Source organism: Opisthocomus hoazin, chromosome 6 (genome assembly GCF_030867145.1).
Source record: "Opisthocomus hoazin isolate bOpiHoa1 chromosome 6, bOpiHoa1.hap1, whole genome shotgun sequence".
Taxonomy (NCBI): domain Eukaryota; kingdom Metazoa; phylum Chordata; class Aves; order Opisthocomiformes; family Opisthocomidae; genus Opisthocomus; species Opisthocomus hoazin.
The window spans coordinates 27,138,637-27,165,477 of record NC_134419.1 but is presented as its reverse complement, the minus strand read 5'-3'; the positions used below and the strand labels follow the sequence as shown (position 1 = coordinate 27,165,477).

Below are 26,841 nucleotides of genomic sequence, written 5' to 3'. Positions count from 1 at the left end.
GAGAAGCGATTCCTGTTTATAATGATCATTCAGTCCATCATGATTACTTGGGTTTCAGTGCATGCTTGGACTTTTGAAGTTTTTTAACCTAATGGAGAATTTAAGAAATCTCAATGCAAAATTGTATTTCCCCTTGAAAATTAAAGTTAAAATAAGAGAAAGTCTTCCTTCCCAGAATTTTTTAAAAAATCAACTCAGAGGGTAATTTGTTTTTAAGAATTACTGTAAGAAGTTGCTGTTCTGAAATACCTTTTGAGTACCAAAATTTGCTCATTTAGGCACATTTCACGGAAAGTTGTTGACGCCTGAGAAAACAACTGCCTGAGTACCCTATGACAAATGCTGAATATCTTCTAAAGAAATACTTCTTGACTCTCAGGGCTGAGAGTAAAGCCCTGGGGAACTAGCAGAAAGGTGAAGGATTTGACAGGGAGGGCATAGATAGATATTCTCACTCAGGAAATGAAAGATGCCTTTTTAATTTTATTTAACCCTACATTTCATTGTGTTCATCTTTTTGTATCTTATTATTTTAGAACTGAAACTTGACGTGGTGTTTTTGAAACAATTGTGCGGGAGGACAAACACTTGCATCTGGATTTGCAGATGTCTTTGGCCTGGTTTGATTATGAGCAGTAAGTTGATCACTATGCTGGTATTTCTATGGAATTGTCTAAAAATGAGGATTTAATTTGTGTGAAATTCATGGGAAAATTTCCTAGGCAGGATATAATACTTTATACAGGCCAATTTTTCTTAAACTCTAAATGAAGGTGATCTTTCTCCTACATTATCTGTAAAGGTTTAAAAAAGAACCACGAACCTGAAAATCCAGGTTAAAAAACCTGTGCCTGGATCAGATAGCTCCTGCTTAGCAGTCCTGGGAGCCCCAGTGATCAACATGACCTAGGTCTCCTTGGAATACAATGTGGCTTTAGATAGTGAAAGTATTGTACTGAATGCAACAGAACATGGACAGTATAAAGGAATATTACAGTGAAATTGAGACATACAGTGAAAACTGCGAGTCTCAACTAATCTTCAGTCTATCCCCACAGGACCTGAAAAATCCATTGGTGTCTGTGTTTTCACTGGGGTGGTTCCTCAAGGGCTCTGCATAGTGCCTCTGGAGATGCTCACAGCAGTCACTGTCTGGGAAAGGCTGGAAGCTTCTATCCATCTCACCTCTAAGTCAGAATGTTCAGAGGAGGTAACATTTTGGTTTCATCTTTTGAACGTCTGATGAGCGTGCATTGTTCATGCCTGATGCATAAGGGTGACACTACAAAAATGTGGCAGCAGCCATAGGCGATGAAGGTAGCACTGTATCCAGGAGAGGAGAGAGTGGATTCAGTGCCTTTCCCATCTGGAAGGGGTTCCAGATTACCTCTCCTGCATTTTGACTCCCTGTGGTGAATACATGCAGGAAATATCATGAGACGCACACAGACTGGAGAAGACACGTTCCTGACCCTTGCAGGGAACAAGCCCTTTGAATTACTGCCAGTGACTGCTGAACAGAACCACTGAAGACTTTCCATATGCATGTCCCCATGTGGATCAGAAGAAGGAGCTCATGTTCTAGCAAATAATGAAGCTTTGTAAATGCCATTTTTAGATGAATCAAATTATATGAGTTAATGATTAACTAAGAGAAGAGAGACATGAACATTTTGCAGCTCTTACAGGAATCCTCATAGGGTATTAAGAGACACTAGTCCTGAAGACTAATTTTTTATCAACTATCCTCACATAAACAGTCATAATTAAATCCATGTTAATTTTTGTTGTATTTGATCTAAGTAACTCATTATTGTCAGAACTTATAAAATGTAAATTAGCCAAACATCTCTTAAGATATTAAATTGCCATTCTAATTTATCCTAATTCTTATAAAAACCCAGCCATGTACTAAAATTAATAAAGAAAACTGATGGAGTTTTGGTTCTTGTGCCCATGATAAATTTAGTTTAAGAATCCAGACACAGTTGCAACAAAGAAGTGAAAGATCAATGTAAAGAAATTTTCACCTGATGTGTTCTTTCTAACCTATGTCTAAGCTACTTTATTCTGCACATAGTCTTCATGCATTTAAGAAAACAATTGCGTGGATATGTGAGTATGTAGAGCATAAAAGAGCAGTCTCATTCATAATGGGGCCGCCTCTGGGTGGAGGAGCAACAGAGCAAGTATGTTCTGCAAATGGCTCCCACTAGGCTGCTGACAGCAGCAACGATTTTAAAATATAATCTCTCTCTGCTGATTCCAGATTTTTAATTTAATACCTCATACTACTACTCCCCTATGTTCATCTCTTGTTATATACATTAGTAAATTCAGATAATACTTGAAGTGGTTTTCTGTAAGAAGTAATATCCTTGCAGAGACCTAGTTTGCCTAACGTTAAAATTGTGTCTTTAAATTCATAAATAAATCTGGATAGAAGGCACTATATGATGTATAAATTTTAAAGAAAATTCTTCTGAAATTTCCATATATGGGGTTTTTTAATAATAAGAAACTACTGGGAGTTGTGTTTGTCATCTGTTTGGAATATCTATTGAAGACCCAACCACCTGATGCAAACCTAACCACGAGGGAACAGTTTTAGGTCAATCAAAGAAATGGGACAAAGACTAGTGCCTGCTGCCTATTTGATCCTAACACGGTCTGTTCACTAGCTGCCTGAGCCTAAAATATGTGGAAAAAATGAAATGTTGCTGTAGTTCCAGACAGAGTGTCATTTTCATCATGGTCACAAGATGGCATCATTACAAAGCCCTCCATGTCAAGTAAACTGGAAAACAGTTGTGTGTGCAGAAAAGTTTTATCTCTTTTGCCATTGCTTTAGACATATCAGATTGTTTATAGCTTTAATACAAGCAACTCTGCCTTTAAATTATGTCATGAAATGATGTACTTATATACATCTTTAAAGTGTCAAAGATCTTCCGTGATGTAGTGTAAAAATAAGAAATAATCAATCTGGCCTAATAGGGTGGTTAGTACTCTGTCTACAGCCACAACAGCTGACATGATGATTACCTGGGTTTCTTAAGCCAAACTCAGAAAAGGGCCTAAGTGGCTATAATGGAAACAGCAACATCTGCGTAATCTATGTCAAACCATTGCAGGCTTAGTGAAGATATTTATTGCTTTGTCAGAAATAAGAGGAAACTACCCTCGCATTTTTGGATAAGCAGCCAAGGATTTAATGACAGGATGCTTGTCACTGTTGTTGGTGAGTGGGGCAGAATCGCTGGATAGGGAGCTATGGTACAGATGAAACTACCATGAGGGGATTATGTAAATGTCTACAAAAGCAGTCTCAGAGACTACCTTGCAGTGATTTCTTATGAAAATGGAATTCTACATTGACCAGGGCTTCACCAAGGGGCTTGGAATAATGTACTAAAATAATGACATCATCATTGGTAAAGTGGAAATCATGTGAGATGATGAGCAACAAAGGTACCGCAGTGGCTAAGCTGACCAGCCATGTGGAAGATGGTCCCAACACGGAGCAGGTCACAAGCTACACATGTTATTGCAAAAGCAGATCATGTGGATCAACAATCTAAGAGTTCCAAAAAAGACAAAAGTTTTCCTAGAGTGAATGAACAGGGAGAAAGCCTGAAGGACAGATGAAGTGATCCTTCTATTCTGCTCCCCCAGTGCTATGTTTCACCTGGAGTAATGAGTCCCCTTTGTCCTTTCAGGGAGATGTCAATCCATTGGTGAGAACTGAAGAAGAGGAATAAGAATGGTTAGAAGTTCAGAAAACACGTCAGAACTGGGGGTATGAATGAAGTCTAATAAGGGACAAAGTAAAAGCTATCAAATGCTCTTCACAGATAAAAATATCTGTTTTCAGTGCTTCAAGAAGTAACGGATTTAAAGTGTAGCATGGGAATATCAGTTTGGATTAGGAAAATAGGCAGAGTAATGAGGGTCTAAATTATTTAAGTACAGATTAGAAAGGTACAAGCAGACATTCGTCAGAAAGGACTTGGTAAAACTGTATACTGTTTTGGGGCAACCTGTGGTCGAGAAGTCCTGTTAAGGTCACTCTTTGTTCAGTTTTCTGTAGATATCAACACACTCTTATATTCAAAATGGGCCTTAAAACTTGACATGAAAAAATCAGTGACTTTGAGTTCCAGACCTATGTCTTTGGTCACATGGTGCTGTGGGGTGCTCAACAGCCTTGCAGTGGGCAGTGGGGGGTGCGTGGCTCCATCACAGTGTCCCTAGTACAGTCTGGCACAAAGTCCATGGAAACAAATAATTTCATTAAACAACTGCCTTGCCCAGCCTCACTACTACACAAGTAAATAATTTCTCATCGAAAGGTTTTTTGTGCTCACCTGGTTCCCTTTGTTCTACCTAGATGAATAAATATACTGTGTTTGCATCTGCCAAAACCCGAAAACTATGGAGGCTGTCTTCCTTCAGAGCTACTGCTCCACAGCCTTCAGTCTCTTTGCTGGTAAGCAGCAGTGTCATTTTCCTTTCCAGTAGAACGGCATTTTCTAAGGGAAACTAGGAAACCGGGACCGTTCATAAATTCCCGTGTGATCCCTATAGATATGAATCAATTTTCTGCTGTCTGCACACTGTTAATGATTTCTGAGAATACAATATACCTTTACTTAAAAAAACAATAGACATAATAAGGAATAGAAGAATATACATCACATGTGAATTTACCTTGTAGTTCTCAGGTCTGACTGCTGGATGTGATATAGGAACAAAAGAAGGTTTGATAGCTGTGGAAATTTTTGCTCTTACCCACAGAGGGTTTGTTGGCTGGCGTTTGATGTCATTGCTTTCTCCCCTTTCCCTTCCTCTCAGTGATACCATGTAGCTGCAGTGGCACACTGTTTGGTATGCTTGTGTTACACCTTCATCTCTCTCTGAGCTCTTCACTATGAGAGTTCTTTGTGGTAGAGACTTTAAAAGTCAGGAACTGGGTTTTGTCTGTGGATTTGCATTTCTGTTTGTTTTGGTTTTAACAAGGCACTGTTCTATTTTAAGCACAAATACAGTATCAAAACAAATAAAAATATTTTAAATATTTGAGACAATTCCTGTTTTTCCTACTCTCCTAATCAGTGAAGAGCTAAATAGCTTATTTCATTAGCATGGTGCTTATGCTTATGTGAGCAAAAGTACCATAAGGTGTTAATGGTAAGTGCTTATGTAAATGTCCCTTAGTAGAAAGAAAGGCAAATACAATAAAACATACTTCATTAGGTTGTGGTTTAGGTTTATATTGCTGTATTAAAAATGATACTTTCTAGCAAGACTCAATTAAATTTTCTCTTATATTGAAGCATTACACCTCAAAGCACACAATGTACTTGAGGTAGCTTTGACATACTTGTCCGGCAGGGATATTCAGAAGCCAGTCTATGCTCCACATATATTCCTGTCTTATCTGAGAGCAGAAACATCTCTGCTTAGGTTAGCACTGCTTAGCCGAATACCAGGAAGACCTTTTTTTTTTTTTTCCCCAATAAATACTAGTGTCTTGATACAGCCATTTATCAGACTACTGGGGAAGTAATGTTTTATGATAGATGTGAAATAGAAATATGATAATCTAGCAGTGCTTTTGTTTCTTCCAAAAATCTGGAATGAGATAGGGTACAATCAGAACCTGGTGAGGTAGATTTTCACTTATGAGGCGTCAAGCCTGTGTTTTTTAAATGAATAAGAAAAAGATAACATAAACAGGAGTGGCAACAAAATGTGCCATATTCATCTCCTTTCTTTTTTTCTAATTCCTTCTTTGTTTTTCTCTACTCCTTACTATTCTTTGTCTTAATTTTTATTATTTTAATAAGGCCTGATTATGGCTACTTTCAGCATATGTGATGTAACGTTAAATTCTGGTTAAATGCATGTGTATATAAATAATCAGTGCGTCACTGAGGCAAGTTAATGTACATGGCAGCTATTATTCCAACTTCGCTACACAGCTGGTTTTAGAAAAATAATCTTCATGAATTCAAATTGTTTTGGTTTAATAGTATGGGTAATTATTGTGGGTAAGAATTTATTTTCAAAGTATGTTGTTTTTTTCTGGGAAGAATTTTAATAGAAAAGGAGGATTGTCTTTTCAGAGCTTCTTGGCATTTTTAAAAGTCATAAGACAAAGTACAATTAGTTTTTCAGACACATGTACTGTTTGATTTTCTGCAACATGATTTGTCTGCTAATCTTGTAATAACTCTATTAAACTTGAAACAATAAATATTCTAGCTGCCTGTTAGAAAAGTCTTCTTAGAAGTTCCTGTTCTTTCCACAATGGAAACCAGGATTTCATCTAAGAGAACTGCACTGTTAAAAACAACAGATGTCATAATAGACTTTGACAAAACATTTTTAGCTTAATCAAGAAAATCGCCATGCAGAAGTATACTTATAACATGAACATTACCTTTCGCTCTCATATTATCATGTGCTGAAGTTCTCACATTTCAAATAGCAGCAAAGAATTAGTGGATACAGAAATGCCTCTCACCTTCTGAAGTGGTACTGCCTACACACTTACTTATATTGCTTTATACTTACTTTGGGTTTTGGATCCTGGATATGGAAAATTGTAATATGTCAAAATACAGAGTTTCTAAAGAACTAAAATCATGAGAAGGAAGATTGCTAGAGCTGAGCCATTACTAAACTGTTTTTTTAGTATTTTATGGGTCTATGATATATGTGAGCTTCATTAGTGGAACTACTGACCAGGTAGCAACAGAATATGCTTATGCCCTTTTTGTCTCAAACCTAGAGCACTTGGATATTTCCTGAAGGAATTGTGACCCTTGGAGAGCAGATTTTTCTGAACAGGACGAGCAGGGAGAGGCCTTAACCCCCAACCCCCTTTTGCTGCTGGGGTGGGGCAGGTAAAGGAGTGAAGTCGAGCCCAGGAAAAGACAGGGGGGAGGTATTGTTTCAATTCTTATCTTTGTTTCTCAGTATCCTAATATATTTTAATTAGCAATAAATTTAATTAATTTTACCCACGTCTGTTTTCCCCTTGATGGTAAATGGTAAATGATCTCTCTGTCTTTATCTTGACCGACAAGCTTTTTCATCCCATTTTCTCCCCTTGTCCTGTAAAGGAGGGTGGAAGTTGGTGAGCAGCTGAGTGGGTGTTTGGATGCTGGCCGGGGTAATCCACCACACATTTGCATTCAGATTAATCAAAATTCATTTTATCCAGATTAAATTATATTTGAGCATAAATTAATTTCTTAGTTTGCATTTCTACTGCATATTCTAAGACTGTCTCTTCATTGCTACAAGTGACAGAGTGTTTTTTCCATTTCAGACAGAATGGTGAATGTCCTGGTGTGTTTCTTTTGTGTTGATTCGTAATTCCTCTGGAAAAGACTTTGGACAGAACTTCAGGGGCCTGTAAGCTTGTTGTTAGGTTCTCCATGGGCACAGAGATAGGATCCCTGACTCTATTTCAGTCCTCCTAAATCTGTCATTGCTTTGTGAAACAGCAAGAAACTACTGAAGAATCTGTTCCAAAAATAACATGATTGTATGACTGGGATGAATCTGCACTTTGAAAGATGATGGTAAGAAATGTTGAATTTTGCTGTTTGATGGTAAGCTACACGTTGCATCTGTCAAGTAGTGTTTTGGCACAAAACATTCGAAAAATCCTGACTTGCTATACTTTTGCTGTTCACTTTGGAATACATGTAGAGAACCCTTCAGAGACCAGTTTATAAAAAGCAGTCTAATACAATTAACTTGCACTTTTTTCCAGATAGCATTCTTGGTCATTACCAGTTTGTGGTGTGTTGGATACAGGTGATTATCTCCCCCTCCTTGCAAATGTGGTGCCTCTCCAAGGCTTCGATAAATTTCTTTATCACGTAGTTGCAGAAAGCCAGAATTTGAAACTATCTATTATGGACATTATAAGAAATACTCAAAGCTACAGTATTTTCATTGTTCCAGTATTTATATTTGACCTGTCCCTGCAGTCTGGAATGATGGGATTCAACTCATTCAACTGAAGCCATTTAAAATGTATGGATGCATCCTAAGCCAATTGTCTTAAGTATTATTTACAGAGGTAGATGCTGGCAGGGACCACTTCATCTCACATAAGACACCTATATTTTGATGGCTAAATTCGCCCCTGGAAATGCTACCTTTCTGCCTGCATTAACACTTCACATAGCCTAGACAATCACTTTCAACCATGTATCTAACTTCCAAATGGCCAATGGTACCGTGTGTTTTATTACAGTGGTCTCCAAGGCTGTGAATCCATAATCATCATCTTTCATTAGCTTTGGATTATTCCTTTATACAGTAACATTTTTTAAAGCTTACATGAAGATAAACTATCTTTCTTCTATTTTTACATCCTAGAAGGGAATGTTGTAGCAATTGGAATAGCAATTACAATCTTTACTTTAAATGTGTATCTTTTTAGCGTGTTTTAATAAATGTATGCGTTTGAAATAGAAGTTATATTCTGTATTCTACCATACCTCTGAAGTGTTCAGTACCCTGCTACTAGTATTGAAAGACTGACAGGTATTTTGCATAGCTATATAAAAAATACGGAAACACTGATTGTAATATTGGATTAAATTCACTTTTATATTTTACATGTATTCCAAATATCTAAATATATATCTGAATGAGTTCTGGACTATGTGTGAAAATTATTATTTTTAATACAGTATTTATTTAGTTTTATTTATTTCTTACTGTATTTCTCTTAGGAAGAAAATTAAATAAAGATTTCTTTAAAAGATACTTTTTCTTCTATGAATATTTTTACAATTTATTCTAATATGAAAAAATGGGATACTTGTAATTTAAAAGAAAAAAAGAAACTTGAAGAATCAGAAGCCTGCAGATTGTTTTTATCTTCCTGTGTCAATGTGGAAAACAATTACAAATTAACTGCTTTTCTGAAAAAATATCTGTCCAATTAAAAAATAGCTTTTTGTGACTCTTCTCAAAGCTGCCAACATGACCTACTGTAATGGATTCTTCTGCTATCCTTGGGACTGCACCAAGAGAAATGTTTTCCTGATTGCCTCTATCTCTTCTAGGGCAATATATTTAATTTTCTACTTTTTGAGTTCTCATCACCTTGCTGTTCTAACTGAAAGTAAAGTTCGAAACAATGATGACATAGAAGAAAAGCACATACTTTTTACCAAAAGGCATAATAAACCTCAGATGGAAAGTGAAAATATTTTACATAAAAACATTATTTGAAAATTCAACCAATTCTTATGGAAAGAAAATGGAGAACTACCAGCTGAAAATGAGAAATTTGGGAATAAACGCAGATCCACTTCAACACCATTATTTAAATTCATTATTAGTAAAAAAGAAAAGTGTAAAGATAAAATGCCTTTCTTGTTATTGCTAATAACAACTACAGCTGCTGAAATTCAGCACTGACGTTCCATCAGAAAAACTTGGGGAAATTAATTTGTGGCTCCAGGAGTTGAGGTTGTTCGGTTGTTTATGTTGAGCATTGACAGCAAGGGTACACATCGGGTCCTACCGAGAGAAAGCGAGTAACATTACGCTGTTATTCAACTGGACTTCCTGGACACTTACTATAACTCAACTCTTGAAACATTGATGGCATGAAGTGGGTTGCCTCTTATTACAGTGGCACAAGCTTTGTTATGAAGACAGACAGTGATTTTTTTTGTTAATACCATATACCTACTAGAAAAGTTTCTTAGGCCTCTTTCACCTCCTCCACAAAATTATTTCATAGGCTGTCTTATAAAAGAGCATAAGCCTATCCGGAATAAAAAAGTAAATGGTACATATCAGAAGAAGAATACCCAGGTGACAAATACCATCCTTTTTTGTTCAAGAACTGGCTACGTCTTTTCTGGAGACCTGGCTTCAAAAATTATCAATGCTTCTTTAATGATAAAATATATACATTTGGAAGCTGTTTAGGGAGGGCTCTGTCTCAATGCAAAGGGAGTACAGATGGTACCTCCACCTAGTCATTCATTGTTTGACGTATACAAGGTCCCATTTTCTCCTTCTCTGTGCAATAATACAACTACATCTCATCACATTCAGATAAATGAGCACATATTCTATTGGGAAACACTGCAAAAGAATAACCACGAATGTCAGACAGAACAGAAAGGCCCATAGCGGAGAGTTCTTTCTTTCTTTTACAATGGACAAAGCAGCAGATTTTTTTTTACAAACAGATCATCTATGTAGTGATAACTTTCAAGGTTCAGGGGCATCCAGAATCAGGGGTATAGTTTTTGTATTAGGTTGCATTCAGAGGATTTTTATTCTATAAAGCAGGCTTTCTCTGTTGACTGAATGCTGCACTGTACCTTACTTTGTTTTGAATGAGGCACCAATTAATTCTTATACTATTGAAAAATGTGGCAAGAGATCATATCAACTATACCGAGTAAAAAACAATGAAGATGCAATGAAACTTCATTTTTCATTAACAAGTAATAATAAGTTAATGTGTTAATTTTATATTATTCAGATGTAATTAGTCTGCGTACCATTATATTTACTCAGATGGCATCTCAATGTGACTGAAGAAGAAAGCATACATGATATCCTATGCTGATGACAGAAATATGGATGGAAACTTTTTTTTCCAGAAAAACTAATATTAGGATTTGCTAGATCTCTGTTAGTGCATGCAGCTGCTATTACTCTCTGTAGTTATATAAAGAACAATGCACACGCAAGATACCACTTATTATTATGGAGATATAATAAACAAGAGGAGAATTTAAATGCTGATAGAGTGCTTTGACACGAATGTATTAAATTTCATTTTGGGGCACTCAGCCATGTACAAAATATCCTCATAGCTAAAGAAAAAAATAAGATGATGCTTAATAACCTCGCAAGCTAGAAATTTCAGTAAAAATGCCTATGTAAGTAAATTACTTTACAGATTTCTCTCTAACCAAGAATATAAATTATCTGCTACTCCCAATAAGAATTAAGAGACCTTTACAGTAATTACTGAATAGGCCAACTGGCTAGAAAAAAAAATATCTGTAGCTTTGCAGGAAGCTTGTCAGATGCATGGGGGAATCAAAATGTCAGTCACATAAATACCAAATATTTCAGCTGAAGCTGAACTGAGACAGTGAGAATACAATGTATGCCTCCCCACTGTCATTTTACAAGCGTACATTATGATGTTTAAGAAAGAAACCTAACTGAATTGTATGTCTTCCTGTGGACAAAATAACTCTTTTCTGCAGCTGCTCAGAAAATTCCAAAGTGTGCTTCCTTTAGGAAATTCACCTCTAGAAATCAAGGTTATTGACTGAATTTCTTTTTTTTTCTCTTGGTAAGCAGGTTATTTCTATATGTTTTCCAGCGAGTCCAAATATTTGAAATGTTTAGGAAGAGTCCGAAGCAGAAAAACACAAATTACCAGGATTCTTGATTAAAATGACCAACACCGAAAACTTGAAACAGCTAGAACTCTTTTCTCTACGCCATCTTCTAATTCGAGGTTATGTTACACTAATATGCCAGCAATAGCTTCGCTAATCTGCCCTGGGATAGAACTAAGGATTAGACTGTACTTTTCTTCCCTACAAGCAGAGAAAGCCCTGAGGATCATGGTCTGAATTCACAGCTACCCCTGCTTTCAGGCAAATGGGGACTGCAGACCTCCTGATCTTCCTTTCAAACAGCATTATACTGTGATCCTATGATCGTATGACATGATATGATTATAGGAACTTGGCATTTGGACGAGAACCAAGACACACTCCAGTAACAATGATTTTTACTGAGAAAGACTTGCTTCAGGATGCTGCCTACTTGAGGAGACAACACTTGCTGATGCAAATTTTCCAATTAAATAAGTCCAAAGAAGAGTGTTTACTTGGAGAAGTTTACTGAGTGTGTCAAATTGATAAGCGTATTATAACTATGCAGTTAGAATAATGTGGGCTCTAACAAACGAGGATGTGTATCTGGCACCAGAAAGAGGGAACAAGCCATTAAATACTGCTTTGTTTCTGCAATGTGTCCTAAGCCCTTTCAAAACAATTTATCTGCCCGCAGAACAATAAAGACTCTTAAAAAACTGAATGAGATTTGATTCTACATTAGTCATGGTATGAAAGCACTTGAAATTCATATATAGATTGTTGTGCTTTGGGGAAATCTTTAAATTTTATTTTGCAAATGAAATCAATATGCCCTGTGTAAAACATGATGCTGGCTCTTTAAGGCTGGCAGCAGACATAGGTGAATCTTCTGATTGGGGTGATTTACAAACAGTCATGGTGGAGATTGCAGTCCCTGTGGGAGAGGTTTAAGCTGTGTAGTCCTCTTCCCTTGGGAGCCACTTTTCTTTCAAGAAAGTCTTATTTATGTCAGAAGTACTCTTAGTGCTGTGGGTGGGAGGATATGGGGGCAATAACTTTTCTGCATTGGGATCCTACATTCAGGTAAAACTACTCTCAGGAAATACAAGCCCAAGAAGAATACCATCTTCCAGTTCTGATGTTGGCTGGTAAAAATGTAATATGTTTTGCATTCAGAAATAATTTAAAGTTATGTCTGAAAAAGCTAACTGATAATTGGATTTTGTTACTTCCTTTATGGTTGCTGACATGTTTACTGTTCTGCCTGTCAGTACACAGAGCTAAAAGAAGCTGTATTTTCAATTTGGTGTCTTGATCTTTATCTTAGGGACTTCTGTATTTTAGAAGCTGCTGGAGAAGGGAGTAAAACTTTAGGCTAAGTTTTATTTGATTTAGAACCATTCGTGTAGTTCATTGTACAGAGATATTCCCTTTGGCTGTCCCCTATTCAGTTCTGGTTTGTTTGTTTAATGGATGATTCATCCAAAGTATAGAATAAAAAAATACCAGTGCAATCCGATTAAGAGGTAATATCTTGCCTCAGATATTATATTGACTGGCACTCATAATTGGTGTTGTTTTCCAAATATTTGCATAACACTTTCAGATGACTAAAGAGCTGGTCTTATGCTGCAACATTTTCCTGTTCCTTTTAGATATATGAATGATTTGAAGAAGTCAGACTGAAAACTGGAGTTGTTTGATACAGAGTAGTATTTTATATGCCACAAACACTGCACAGGCATAGCAAAAATGTAGCAATTGTCCAGTATGCTGAAGAGCTTGAAGGCCCATGGATTATTGGAATTCTTTGGTCAGTGATTCTGTTTAATAAAAAAAAGCTTTTAGTTAGCTCATCACATTTGATTGGTCTTCAGCTGTACCGAACTCTTACTTTATGCTAATTCAAAAATTCCTTAAATGCTTTTAGAAAATGTTTATTGCCTCTACCACATTGTGATGGTGGCTGTGCTAACAGTAGCTCTTCAGATGTCAATAATGAAATGATACTAGGAGTGGAAGTTGTGTATTATATCTAAAATGCATATGTAGCTGCAGTACTGTTGTTGATAAATGTTTTAAAGAAGTCCAATCCATAACAAGAGGGAAGGTAAACAAGGCATGTGTGTTTCTAGCCATGATTTGTACCTTGATCTAGTCTTTACTTTTTTTAAAGCTGCTAATGAGGAAGTTCCATATAATGATCTAAGGACTTTCCTGCAGAAACAAGCCCTGTTACAGTCAAATTATCATCATGTCTTAAAAAAAAGAGACAGAAGAAACTACAACTATTTGGTGTTTGTCTACTGAGGTGTGAAGTTTCTCTGAATTTGATGCAGCTGCACTGCACAGAGAAATTTAAGTAGCCTATTAGTGGGAATACTTAGCACCTGAGATGAATTTCAGGGACGGGTCCATAGCTTGGTAGAGGACCAGGTTGTAAGCAGTTACAAATGCTCTGGATTTCATATGTGTTTTGTTTCAGAATAGTGCTCCTTCTCCTTAGAAGGGGGTTGTGACTGGGGCAAGGCTTAAGTAATTTGTAAGCATTGCTCAGAGTGCTTCTGTGACCATTCTCTTGGCTTGGAATTGGCATCTCACCCAGGCATATAGTGTAAGATTGTCTTCAAACTGTCCTGCAACAGTTTCCTGGTTCAGCTGCCACCTAGTTGCTGATATGTGAAGATCCATCTGGTGACTTGCAGTTCCTGAGGCTGCAAATGTTCTTCTACTGAAAAGCTTCTGCACTAGGTCAGATCTTCCTTTTTGGATCTCCATTTAATTTTTTTGTTATAACCATGTTGAGCTTTTTTGCTTGCCTTCTACCTCCCTCCCAGTAATTTATACACGTGTATATATTTTTGTGAGGTGTTTGTAGCTTATAGAGAGATGGTGATGCCTTGTTCTTCTGCTCATAATAAGACTATCTCCAGACCTTCTTATACGAAGACTCATCCCGCATGTGTGGTTGGAGAACAGGCTGTAAGATAAATAGCGGGGCAGGAGCAGGGAATACCTGGTAAGAGACTCGCATCTAAATGCTAGTGGAATGTAGCTTTCTAGCAGCTTTGCATTGTTAGAATTGTAGTGATCGTGCATGCAGCCACTGTGAGAAATCTCAAGTTCCTTCTGCTTAACTGTGGACACAAACAGAACTTTATATGCGTTAAAATAATTGTACATAGTAAGTTTGGTTTTATGGAAATGGGGCTTTGTCAGGCAGTAGGGCTCTGATATGAACTTAGAAAACTTACTAACTTCGTGCCTAGCACAGTGGCATATACGGGTACATTTTAAGTATAAGAAGACTTATAAAGTTTATTCCATCCTGTCATTGTCAGTGGTCTAAGTGTAAGGAGCATCTATGAATAATATATTTGGATTCCTCATACAGGCAGACTAGTATAAATACCGAAGCATAAGCAATATGTGTTCTTGATTGAAGCATCTATACAGAGATCAACAGTGTGCCCAATAACAGAGCAATTAAACTTGGCATTGGGGAAAGCTGTTGCAGTAGACCATTTGACAGTTCAATCATATTCTAGGAAAAAGTATTTTCATTGACACTGAATTTTCCACCGAAGTGGAAAAAAATGAATCACTAAAAATGTGTTTCCTGTCTCTATCCCCAAAGAGGAGAGCGAGCTTGCAATGTGCCAATTGATGTAGGGGTAGCAACTACAGTCTTGAAAGTTGTATTAGACCAGCTTAATCTCAGCTGTGGAACACTCTCATAGGTAAGAACACTTGCAAAAATGAACTGAAATTCTTCCATCTAACTGATTTGTCTGGATGAATTGTATGTGCCTGTAGAGTATTGTGCTAGATGTGTATAGAACCTACAGTTGTACTAGTTTTCAGTAATGGAATAACTAGGACTAAAATCAATCATGTGTTCTGCGTAATTTCCTCCATTAAGTTTCTTGCTTTGGAATTAACTTCTACTTTCTGTAGTATTTATATGAAAACCTGTCAAAATCAAAGATATCTCTTTGCACTTCAGCCATTATTCTGGTTTGTGATTGTGGTTGTTTCTTAGATTGCTGAATCTCCTTTACAGCTTTCTCAGGACTGGCCAGTCTCCCCTCCACACACACGTTTTACCAATTGCTGAGAGTTTTGCTGCAACTTCAATTCTGTTTTCATTCTTAGCTGATGTTCAAAATAGACTCTGAGTTCATGCCATTGAGTATGTTGTAGATATGAAAATCGAAAGCTTGAAGAAGCTGATGTAGATATCATATGCTTGCAATTTCTTGTATAGTGTTGTTGAGAAAATGTGTTTAAACCATGCCATGTTTTAAACTAGATAGGATTCCTGTGGTGTAGGAGGTCTCGGGCTATGCTAGTCTGCCTTTTGTTGAAACCACCCAAGTGATAATAAAAGTTCCTGATAGACAAGAATCTTCTTGAAGCACTTCTTTATTCCTTTCAAGATATTTTCTTTATTTCAGCTAGGTAAGGAAGAGTCACTCAGGAGAAAGTCAAGTCATTTTTGACAAATACAGACAGAGTGACAATATTCAAGCTTTTGTTGGAGAAATGTAAAGCAAGCGTTGAGTCAGTTTGGGGGAGCCGGGAGGAAGGGAGCAAGAACAATTATCTTGGCCATTATTTCTTTATCTGAGACACAATTCTAGAGAAACTTGTCCTTTTTTTAAGGTACTAAAAAAGTTACAAAAATACTCTTCCCTAACCATTGTATCAATCAGCCTTTTGAGTATGAAAGAGTATTAACTGTGTTATACATTAGCTCATGTTACACACTGCAATGTAATGAGGTAGTGGAATTTTACTGGAGACTTTGATATTGCTCATGCTTAAGTAAAACTAAAGGACAGCCTTGCTCTGGAAATAGGGACTTTGCTTCTCACAATCTTAGAGCTGTCCATGAAGGATAAAAGATACCCCTGGACAACCAAGATAATGCTAGCATCCTAGGTCCTTTAACATATCTTTGAAACCTTCCCAGCATTGTCTGGCGTCATAGGTAAGTATCTATAGCAAGACTGATTCCAGGGACATCTGGATCAATAGACAAGCAGCAAGAATGCTGCAGAAATATAGCTGCTTTTGCACAAAAGGAAAAGAACAGAAAGACAATCTGTTGGCAGCAGTGTTGAATAACAATCCCAAACTAAGGGAACAAGGGTGCGGAGATGCCCAAGGGAGAGCAGAGGAGAAAATTTTTGAAGCGATGGATCTTAAAGAACTGCAGACTGCTGTAATTATTGTGGACAACAAGCCTGTTTGAAATGGGAGTGCTTGGTATGACAGGGGGAGGGGGAGAGGAAGAGCCACCCAAAAGGCCCTCTGAATCCTATGGTGCAATCTTCCCCTGCCTTCAGCAACAGGGGCAGCTACATTTCACCCAAGACTGACAGTTAGCAGGATCTATTGTGCAGTCACCATAGGAGCCTCTGAATATGAAATATTTTCCCCTTGTTATGAGAACTTGCTCTTAAACCTTTTGATTAATGAACATAATTACCCTTGTCTAGTAGGTGACCATAGTCTTGTACAGAGGATCCTTTTTCTACCTTAAATCAAGACCTTTTTTTGCATTTACCTGGGCAAAGATACAGCTAAGTTGGACAAAGGTCCCTCGGGGCTTTGCTGGGTCCTCCGCTATTGATCTAAAATTTTAGTGAAAGTTTTATAGGATGCTGTGTTTAGAAAGAAAAGAATGGATCTGTTTTTGACACAATACGTTGATTTGTTAGTAGCCATGGAATCTTGCATAGCTGACACCTGTACCTTACATTAAACAATGTAGTAAGCTGAACACTGCAACTCTAGTCCCTTTACCTGGGGAAGGAACACCACATTGTGATTGTGTAGCAATAACCTGTGAAGATGAAAAAACCAAACCAAAAACAAGCACCTTGAGAATATTCTACTAGATGTGCCATTTCCAGATTCTGATCTTGAACTAGGTGTAGACAGGTCCTCATTATCTGAACGGTAACCAAGTTACAAGTTGTTCAGTAACTAGTGAAGAGAAGATAGTGAAGGCCTCGCCACTCAGTCTGAAGCCTAGTGCGCAGGCAGCAGTACTGATTGCATTAACAAAGACTTGCCAGCTGTCCAAACAAAGACTATAAATATACCGATTCTCTGTGTTTGGAGTCTGCCATGTCACTGAACAGTGATGGAAGCCGTAACTTCTAGTGGGAGTAAATACTAAACTGTTGAAAGCTATACAATTGCCAAATAAAGTAGCTATCATTCATCAGCCAGTCCATACAGGGAAAAGGAGAAACGCAGAAATGGGAAATGATCTACAGAAGATTTACTATGCTTAGTAATTGGTAATGTAGGTTTTGGTGATTAGTCAAATCATTTTGTACCTGAATTCTTTGAAGGTTTAAGAGCCCTATGCAGAGCCACATTTGGGGTGCCCCAATTTGGCTGGGACACCTCATGTACATGACTAAGTATATACTCTTTTAATTCTACACTTTGCTTCCCAGCCTCTCTCCTTGGTTGGCATGGGCCAGTTGTGATATTTTGCATAACAGTATACAGTCTAGACTTTATAGAAAAAATAGAAAACTTTAGTTCTTAGAAACTTCAAATGCTGTTTGTAACTTTACGAACCAGAAATACTTGCCCTTTTAAGCTTCTTGAAAGGCTATGGGCGTTTATGATTTTGTTGAATTACCATTACTGACAGCATTCTTGCATTAGTAGAGTTGGAAATAACGAAGTATATAAAAAAAACAAACATCACTAGTATTTTGGATTAACTTCAGAAGATGACCATAAGCAAAGTCTTGGTCATCTCTCATGACTTCATATGAAGTAATAACTCTTTTCCTGTCTCCCTGCAATGTGGGTTCTGCATCAAGAACAAGGAATAGTGGCTGAAAATTTGAAGTGTAGCTCATTAGACATTTATTCAATGTATGTGTTTCAAAGCAGCGTGGGTTCTTTCTAATATAATATCAAGAACATGCAGCTATATTTTATGCAGATTGCTTTCTTTTATAATTCTGCATTTATATCACTGCCTTGAAAAAGTATTTTTTATAACCTTGTATAACTTGATATCACTACATGGTGCTGCTTATTTTTATTAATTCATTGCCAGATTGTAATGACTGAGTTTCCTTAGATATCAAGTGGAATTCAATGCAGCAAAACCTCGTGCATCAGTGCTCCAAAATTTCAGAATGGTTGCTGTCAGCCCTAGCTGCCTAGAAACTACAGAATGGTATATTACTTCTGGTGCACTTGATATCATTTCAGTTTTCCTCCACCGCTGAATCATGAACTCTGTTTGTTCTCTAGCGTTTTATTAGTGCATTGGTAAACAAAGATGTACAAGTACTCGGTAATATGTACTTGTGTACTTTAAAGATGTTAAAGAGTAGTTGTAGTTGGAAGCTGTTTGTAGGAGAGGAAATAGGTGTGCTGGGAAATAATTGTTCTCTTCCAAGTCAAAATGACATGGAAACATCACTAAGTCGTTGTACCACAGATTTTAAAAGCTCTAGCTGCATGCTTTCTACTTTGTATGTGAATAAATGCATGTTCTGGACTTCGAGTGAAGTAGTAAAGGAAACACACTGCATTCCACCAAAACACTTTTTGTGACTTTTTATTGTAGACTAGGTAACACATTTTCATAGGTAGGTCTCGCTTTGCTAGAAAATTTCCCTATGAGAATGAAGTAATTATTCTCTACTATCACTTTCTTCACTGGGATTGTGACTTTAGGTACCAGATTGCTTGGTATGTGTTAAGGTGGCATTGGGGAAGACAGACATCTTTGAGTTCTTGGTAGAAGTGAGTCAGGAAGAAAAAATACGTACAGTTAAGCACCGACTGAAATAATCCTTTTTTTTTTTTTTGATAGAAACAAATACAGGTTGTCTGTCCATCTGACCTTTGACAACTGGTTTAGAATTACATCTCTTGCTTATGCCAGTGATTGTAGCTCTAAATTTCTGTCTACTGAGTGAAACATGACAAGACAAAACTCCTCTGTTCAACAGTCATTTGGACCTGCTTATTCTAGAACTTCATCATCCCTTCTCCAGCACTGAGCATAGAGATTACTGTTCCTCAGTCTCGTCTCCAGTCCAGCTAGACTTCTATTATTTTCTGATAATCATGATGAGAAGAAAACACGTGGACATAAGATTGCCTGTAGGATGACCACCAACTGCTTCCCTCCAAAGGAGTGTGTGTACTGTCTCATTCAGTATTAGTGTAGAGGTGTTTAGAATGGTTCTTGAAAGGCCTAAAATCCCTAGAATGGGGTCTGTTCATGAAGATAACCCAGAGGAAGCAAAGCTGTTCTTTCAACAAGAAAGGCAGTATGTTTTGAGTATCAGAACTTTGTGTTATATTATTCACGGGTTATTAGAACTTCTGCTTCATAAGAAGCTGTTGTTAGTTTTTATTACCTTGCTTGACTTTCAGCAGATTTTTAAGAGAATTGAGTATTTTGTTCAGAAAGATTGTCTTTCATTCATTTTAGACACTGCAAGTGTCTCCAGCTGTCTTTGTTTGCTTTAGCAAATATTCTGGGGCTAATAAGCAATTAGAAATTCATTAAGCCTGGAGAAATACCAGGTCAAGTTACATGCTACTACTCAACTCTAGCTGAGCAGCAATTCTACTGAGTTGGGTGGGAAAATGGATGCACCTGACTGCTTGTTTCTACTGCCTTATAGGCTATTTAAATGCAAGACATCAAGTCCTAGCTATAGATCCTTGTGGCACACAGTCCTTAAATCTGTGGTGGGTACTACAGGCAGTGCACAGGGAATGCCTGTGAACAGTGTGTGAATTGCACTGAAAGCCAAGCATCTAGCTTGACAGCTGAAGGGTTGGCATGTTTCTGGAATCCTGTCTGCCTACTTGAGACTCCCCTAGAAAGGCCTTCAGCATGAAATGAAGGATCCTCCTAATATTTTAGACTGAACAGTTTGAAGAAACTTGTATTTTTTTGAAAATATTTAACTGGAATACAGTGTTCTCAGTGAAGGCACTAAAAATAGGAAGGTATTGCCACTGCACTTGCAATGTCTTCTGGGATAAATTCTATGACATTTTTTGGGTAAGATCCCATACCATACACTATTTTTTTGAAAAACTGTGGACTTCAGTCTGTGCAGCTGTTTCAATTGTTTCTTTTTTTCCACAATGCCCAGAGGGAACACTGGAAATACTTTTGTCTTTACCTGTGAATAATTTGATAAATGATTAGTGTGTGTGGAAAAAACACTGAACAATAATAGAATCTATGCAAAATCACTGAAACCCTTCTGAACCATCATGTAATGTTTAATATGTCAATATAAAAAAATTGCTGAGAAACCCTACTTTCCCTTTTTACTTGTAAAACTGCTAGTCTTGGTCTTCTGATGGCTTCGGTCCACTGACACCTGTGATTATTTTGTTTACAGTTGTGGCTTTAGGATTTCTGACTTAATATGGAACAGATTAGTTAAGTTTTGGTGAAGATAAAGGGAATAATGGCAGATTTACTGTCATTATGAATATGAATGTGACTTGATTTCAATATCCTTACAATGCTGATAAGCATACTCACATCCATAAGTTGTTCACTGAGCAACCTCGTATTTTATTTTTCAGAAATAAGTTGTAGTTATTCTGCCAAATAATATAGAAGAGAATATAAACAATTTTGACTGAATTTTTGTACATGTAGGACGTCAAGAGAATTCAAACAATAATCAGTTTTTGCATTGTAGACTACCTGCCAAATTTCTTGTACCAGTTCTATACGGATAACTGTAACAGAGTTTTTACCTTAAGCACGCTCTTCCCCCTTTGTGACAGATGGCAAAGCAAGAACGTGATTTTGGAAGATCAGGTATGTGCGTACTTAATTCTCTAGAAAGCTTGACCAATTGTGGCATTCTTCTATGTATAGACTAGAGAATCACAGAATCACAGAATGGTAGGGCTTGGAAGGGACTTCTGCGGGTCATCTAGGCCAACCCTCCTGCCAAAGCAGGGTCACCTACAGTAAGTTGTAGAGGACCTTGTCCAGGCGGGTCTTGAATATCTCCAGAGAAGGAGACTCCACAAACTCCCTGGGCAGCCTGCTCCAGTGCTCCATCACCCTCAGAGGGAAGAAGTTCTTCCTCATGTTCAGATGGAACTTCCTCTGCTTCAGTTTGTGCCCGTTGCCCCTTGTCCTGTCACTGGACACCACTGAAACGCTTGGCCCCATCCTCCTGACACCCACCCTTCAGATATTTGTAAGCATTTATAAGGTCCCCTCTCAGCCTTCTCTTCTTCAGACTGAACAAGCCCAGCTCCCTCAGCCTTTCCTCGTAGGAGAGATGTTCCAGTCCCCTCACCATCCTTGTAGCCCTCCGCTGGACTCTCTCCAGTAGCTCTTCATCTTTCTTGAACTGGGGAGCCCAGAACTGGACGGAGTACTCCAGATGAGGGCTCACTAGGGCAGTGTAGAGGGGAAGGAGAATCTGTAGCAGCTTCAGATGTTTCACACAATAGCACATGCTTTCTTGTGTAATTAATGCCAAATAGAGTCTTCAAACCTGCGGTGCCTTTTCACGTAATGTGGTATTACACTCGTTTTATGGAATGGGTTATAACTTGCCTTCATTTTTAATGTGATACAAGTTGAGTAATCTGAATGACTGGGCATGTACATACTTTGGGCTGTTGCAGTTCTGGCATATTCATGGATATGGGAAGGACTTGTGGTATGAATCGTTCCCTAGAGGGATGCCCTCACTTTTGTATCCTAATCTGTTTGGACTTCTATTGACAAACTTGCTAAGGTTGAAACAGTTATTTCACCTGAGCTACCATTGCTTGCAGCTTCACACAGTACCTTCCCTGTTTCTGCAAATGGGAGGGGCTGCCTGTGTGATATTATAGGGACCTTCCTCCAGGTGGGCTCCTCTGACCTAGTCTTTTTAAAGGATATGCCTGAGATCTCAACCTTTACGGTGTGATGAGGCTGTGTCATTACAACCCCATCTGTGTAAACCCAGAGAACTAACACTCAGGTCCTGGAGGCTAAAATCGGACTGAAACAAGCCTGTTCTAACATAAATGGGTGACAGGCTGAGACTGAAAATTTTCTCAAAATCTGGATTCTTGATGTCCTTGTTTGCAACTTCAGGTATTAATGTATTTTCTACTACAAATTATGCATGGTCTTTCTGTAGGCATCAGACAGTTTTTACTCATGTAGCTAAGAAGCATAGTCACTGACATGCTGTCGCCTTGATAAATATGCTTAGAAGCATCTAAGCAAAACACGTGATGCAATCTGTCACTTTTTAAATCACTTGTTCATACTGGCTAAATAGTAATAGGTGTCATAATTATGTTGAGCTGACAAAGTTCAACTACCATATATAACAGGCTACAAGCCTGACAACCCTTAAATCAGAGTTTCTAGACACCACATTTCTAAACTTGGTCACTTACCCATGGTCATTTTGTTTCCAAAATCTGAATAAATCGTACCACACAGTTTTCAAAATGGTTAGTGGAAACAACATGTATATAAAATTGTCTCTTAATTTTGTGACGAGTTACACATCAAAGTTGTGTTTCCTCCCTGGTGTCTTGTCCCATTGTATTGCAGAAGCTCTCTTTTCGGCTAGGTGCAGTATTTGGAACATAAGCCAATGGATCAGGTCGGATCAAGTATCTATGAAAAGAAATTACAACTCTTTTTAATAAGACTTGGCGCGAGCAACGATAAAAGTGCATACAGTTGTAATGTTGAAATGATCTGAGTAAGACTTAGACTTCTTTTGAAGGTGCTTAGTCTAGTTCCTGTTGGGTAACTAGGACTCTTGGGTAACACCACTCACTTTAGATGCTAATAAGAAAGCTTTTCACATTTTGTCTGCCTAGACGTCATTTGTGTGTACTAGGCACAGCTAAACCTTATTTTTGACGGACAGCTCCTTTGCCAGTAACTTTGTATTTCTTTATGCATCTCTTTTATTCATTATGCCTGAAAGAAGGGACAAGCAGTCCACTCCCGATTCTTTTCTAAAAGAATTTTCTGAGAAGACTATTCTTGTCACTGTGCTCAATAAATAAAAAGCCTAATGTTGGTAATCTTGGTGTAGGCTGATAGTATGGAGATAGACCCTTATTCTAAGAACTTCTAGTAGATCCAAATACTTGAGGAAACTCCTCAGGAGTTTGAATCTAAGTTTGGGGTGTTTAAAATAACTGCTTTTCTTAGGATAAGGATGGAAAAGCTTCCCGTTAATTTGTAAGTGTAAATTCTTCACTGTTTTTGTCAGCTGTCTCAAGTGAAAACCTGTCGGATCTGAAACAGCTTTTGGGACTGATGCAGTAGCAGCTTTGTGCCGCTCCAGAACTAACATTTCCATGTTCTGAGCTATCAATCAGTGCTTTCCAGTGCTCCTAAAGAGAAGACAGAGAGTTAGATTCAATCACAGTGGCTTAAACTTGTCTGGAGATGAGTAGTACTGTTGAAGCCACTCAGAGTTTTATTTCAAATCCTGGTTTTGACTGTTTTGATGTTTGTTTGTTTATTTTTTCCCCCCCAAAGAAAGAAAAATGAAATGCAGGAAAATAAAACGTGAAAAAATTCTTTCCCATATTCTCAGAAATCTTGGTGACGTATGTCTGTTCATCTTCTCCTCATCAGCCAAATGAAAATGCTTAAATATCCAAATCAAGATCGTGTGCACACTGTGTGTTGCTTATAAAGGTTTGCTTTATTACATTGCAGGGGCCTGGAAGAAAGTTTCTGTTTTTAGAGGCCATGAACTTCTACCATTCAGTATGAGTATGTTTTGCCCTACGCTTAATTAAAACACCCCGAAAAATTCTTCAACAAAATGTGAAGTGGAAAATCCTGATTAACTGAACTAACATGTTCTGCAAGTGCGTGAGAAATCACTGTCATGTTTCCCACAGAACTGCCATTTCTATTTTCAGCTCATCTAGTAACAGACCATTCCTGGCTCCTCAAAGCACGGGCTTCTGAGTCTGTGAGGCATTGGCTTTATGGTGGATACCCAAGAGAATCGCCTGACCTCCATGATTTGGAAACACCACCTGCCTCTGTTACTCTGTAAATGTTTCCCCTTATGTCAGGGCTAAAATAGAATAGCGGTGTTTTCTCTCTCTCTCTATCATAGTTTGTTGCTACGAATAGCCTGAACTTACTTGTGTAAGAAAACAGTTGACTCAAATATGGGATTAAAAAAATCTAGTCATACTGTTCCTATGTAGATCATGCTCCCGTGATATCTATTTGATTAAAGTCAGACTTATTACCCTCTATTTACAACATCTGATATTTGTTTACTCCAGAAACAACCTATTTGTTTTGTCGATATAGCCAATGAAACTGAGGAGTAGTGGACGAGTCTGCTCTGTTCTGTTCATCAAATCTAAATGAAGCATGTTTAAACAGATAAAAAAAAAAAACTTTTTTTTATTTTTTTTTTAAGGAATAAATTTTCTTAGCTTTGGGGGGAAAACTCAGGTGTTTCTGTATTTCTTTTTTAAAGTAAACTAAACAAAAGACTTTTACCTGAAATATGTAATTCACAAATTCTACATCACAAATTCCATAGTAAGTAAATCACAGCGTCCCCTAAGTAGACTTTTATAGTGATAAACCGTGATATAATTGTAAGAAGCCCAAATATATGACTAGAGCCTCAAGGGTTTATAACTGGGTTGATGTCACAGCTGCCAAATCTCGGAGGTCACCTTCCTCCCTTAAGCATGCCTGGAGCAGTACTGCGTAAGCAATTCCTACGTGTGATCTTTGGATGTTACCGGAGAGTGATGAAATCTGGAAATCCCCATTGTGACTCTTGGAACTGAAACTGCAGCTCTGAATCTGATGTTTTTATAGGGCATCATCAACACCAACCCCAGAGCAAATAAGGAGAATGTTAATCTCCAGGAAAAAAACCCCAAAACTTGTCAAAATCACCAGTACTGGGATTTGGGGTTTTTGCAGGTTTTTTGTTTCGTTGGGGTTTTCTGGGGGATTTGGTGGTGGTTGGTTGGTGGTTTTTTATTTTTCTTGTTTTTTAAATGAGGAGAGGTCCAGTGCTAGCAACAGAATGTGTTATACTAATTCTGGAATGAAAGAGAACAAGGAGTGTTACTGCAAGATCCATTTGCGAGTACTAAACTCCAATATAGAAAAAGAACATGCTCTGCTGCGAGTCAAAATGTTAAACATTTTGGTGGAAAAATCTCATGGCTATAAAATGAAAATGCTGCTATTCAGTACTTGCTGCTTAAGGCAGATACACTAAATGAAATATGGAGTTATTAAGACAAAGTCTGAACATATTACTTGGAATGTGCTTTTGCTTTAACCGTTCAGTAAAGACAGTGAGATCACTGTCCTTTAAGCTCCACCAGGTCAAGATACTAAACATCAGCTTGCAAAGCTAACAAATGCAAAGACTGAGAAGAAAGCTTTCTGAGCAACCAACAGCTATGAAAGGTTGCACCCAAAGCAGAAATACCTAAAAGCTGAGAAAATTTCCTCATATGCTGGTTCAAGGTTGTATGTTACCTAATATACCCACAATAAATTACAAATGTAATAGGATCATAGTGAAGGCAAAAGACTTAAAGTTGTATAAGCATGGGAAATCAGAGAATGAAGGTTGCATCTACAGGACTTGAATACATGTTTTGGCTTCTATCTTAGGTACGCACAGAAATATGTGGCTTTGGCAAGAATAAACCATGTTGGCACAAAAGTGTAGCTAACAGGTGTGATGAAAGAGTAACCAGCTGGAGGAAGTCTGCAAAATATAATGAGAAGGGGAGAAAAAAAACCCAGGCTGACTAGCCTTCCAGCTTGCCAGCAGGAATGATGAATAGAAAAAACTTTTTACATGCTTTGGGATTTGTGACTAAGAGAACTGTAGAAAGAGAGCAACCTCTTCTTCCTTGCCTCTCCACTAACAATCCCCCATTGCACGAGGGTCAGCTGGCCGCCTAGTCACAAGAACTATAATCAGGCAGAGGAGTGATCTAGGTTGTTGAAGCATCAGCTGTTATCCAGAGACAAGGATTATCTTCCTTGTGTCAGGTTTAAACAAAAAAAAAAAATACTCTGAGCTTAAGCTGAGACACAGGCTCACTCATTAAGCATCAGGAAATGAATATACATCAAGCCAGGTAACAGTATGTGCATTTACAGGCTCAATATATGTAGGTAGTAGAAAACAAATTAGTACCACTGCAAAATTAAGCAATATTGGACTTCTAAGTACCTTTGTTTTTTCAAAGAAAGAAAAATGGAATGCAGCGTAGCTAGTCCACCTAGAAAGACTAGGTAACAGTATGTGAATTTACAGGCTAAATAGTAGTACTCATCACACTGTAGAGTTGGGTAACAATGAACATAGTATTCCAAAAAATTTCAACAAATTTTACAGTAATT

At 37.7% G+C, this 26,841-nt stretch overlaps 1 protein-coding gene and 1 pseudogene across 4 annotated transcripts in view; one reads left to right on the top strand and one right to left on the bottom strand.

Moving 5' to 3' along the window:
- The window catches only part of KCNT2 (potassium sodium-activated channel subfamily T member 2), a 193,447-nt gene that overhangs the window by 22,550 nt on the left and 144,056 nt on the right, over positions 1–26,841 (bottom strand). For 3 of the 4 annotated variants that reach the window (XM_075422338.1, XM_075422339.1, XM_075422340.1), the window contains one exon: positions 19,008–23,079. In XM_075422338.1, the coding sequence (XP_075278453.1) occupies positions 22,968–23,079 (112 nt within the window). In that variant the 3' untranslated portion in view covers positions 19,008–22,967. Of the gene's footprint in view, positions 1–19,007; positions 23,080–26,841 lie in introns of those variants that run through there. The other variant, XR_012764196.1, reaches the window with a different exon arrangement.
- On the top strand, positions 8,248–9,975 carry LOC142361699 (beta-1,3-galactosyltransferase 2-like; annotated as a pseudogene).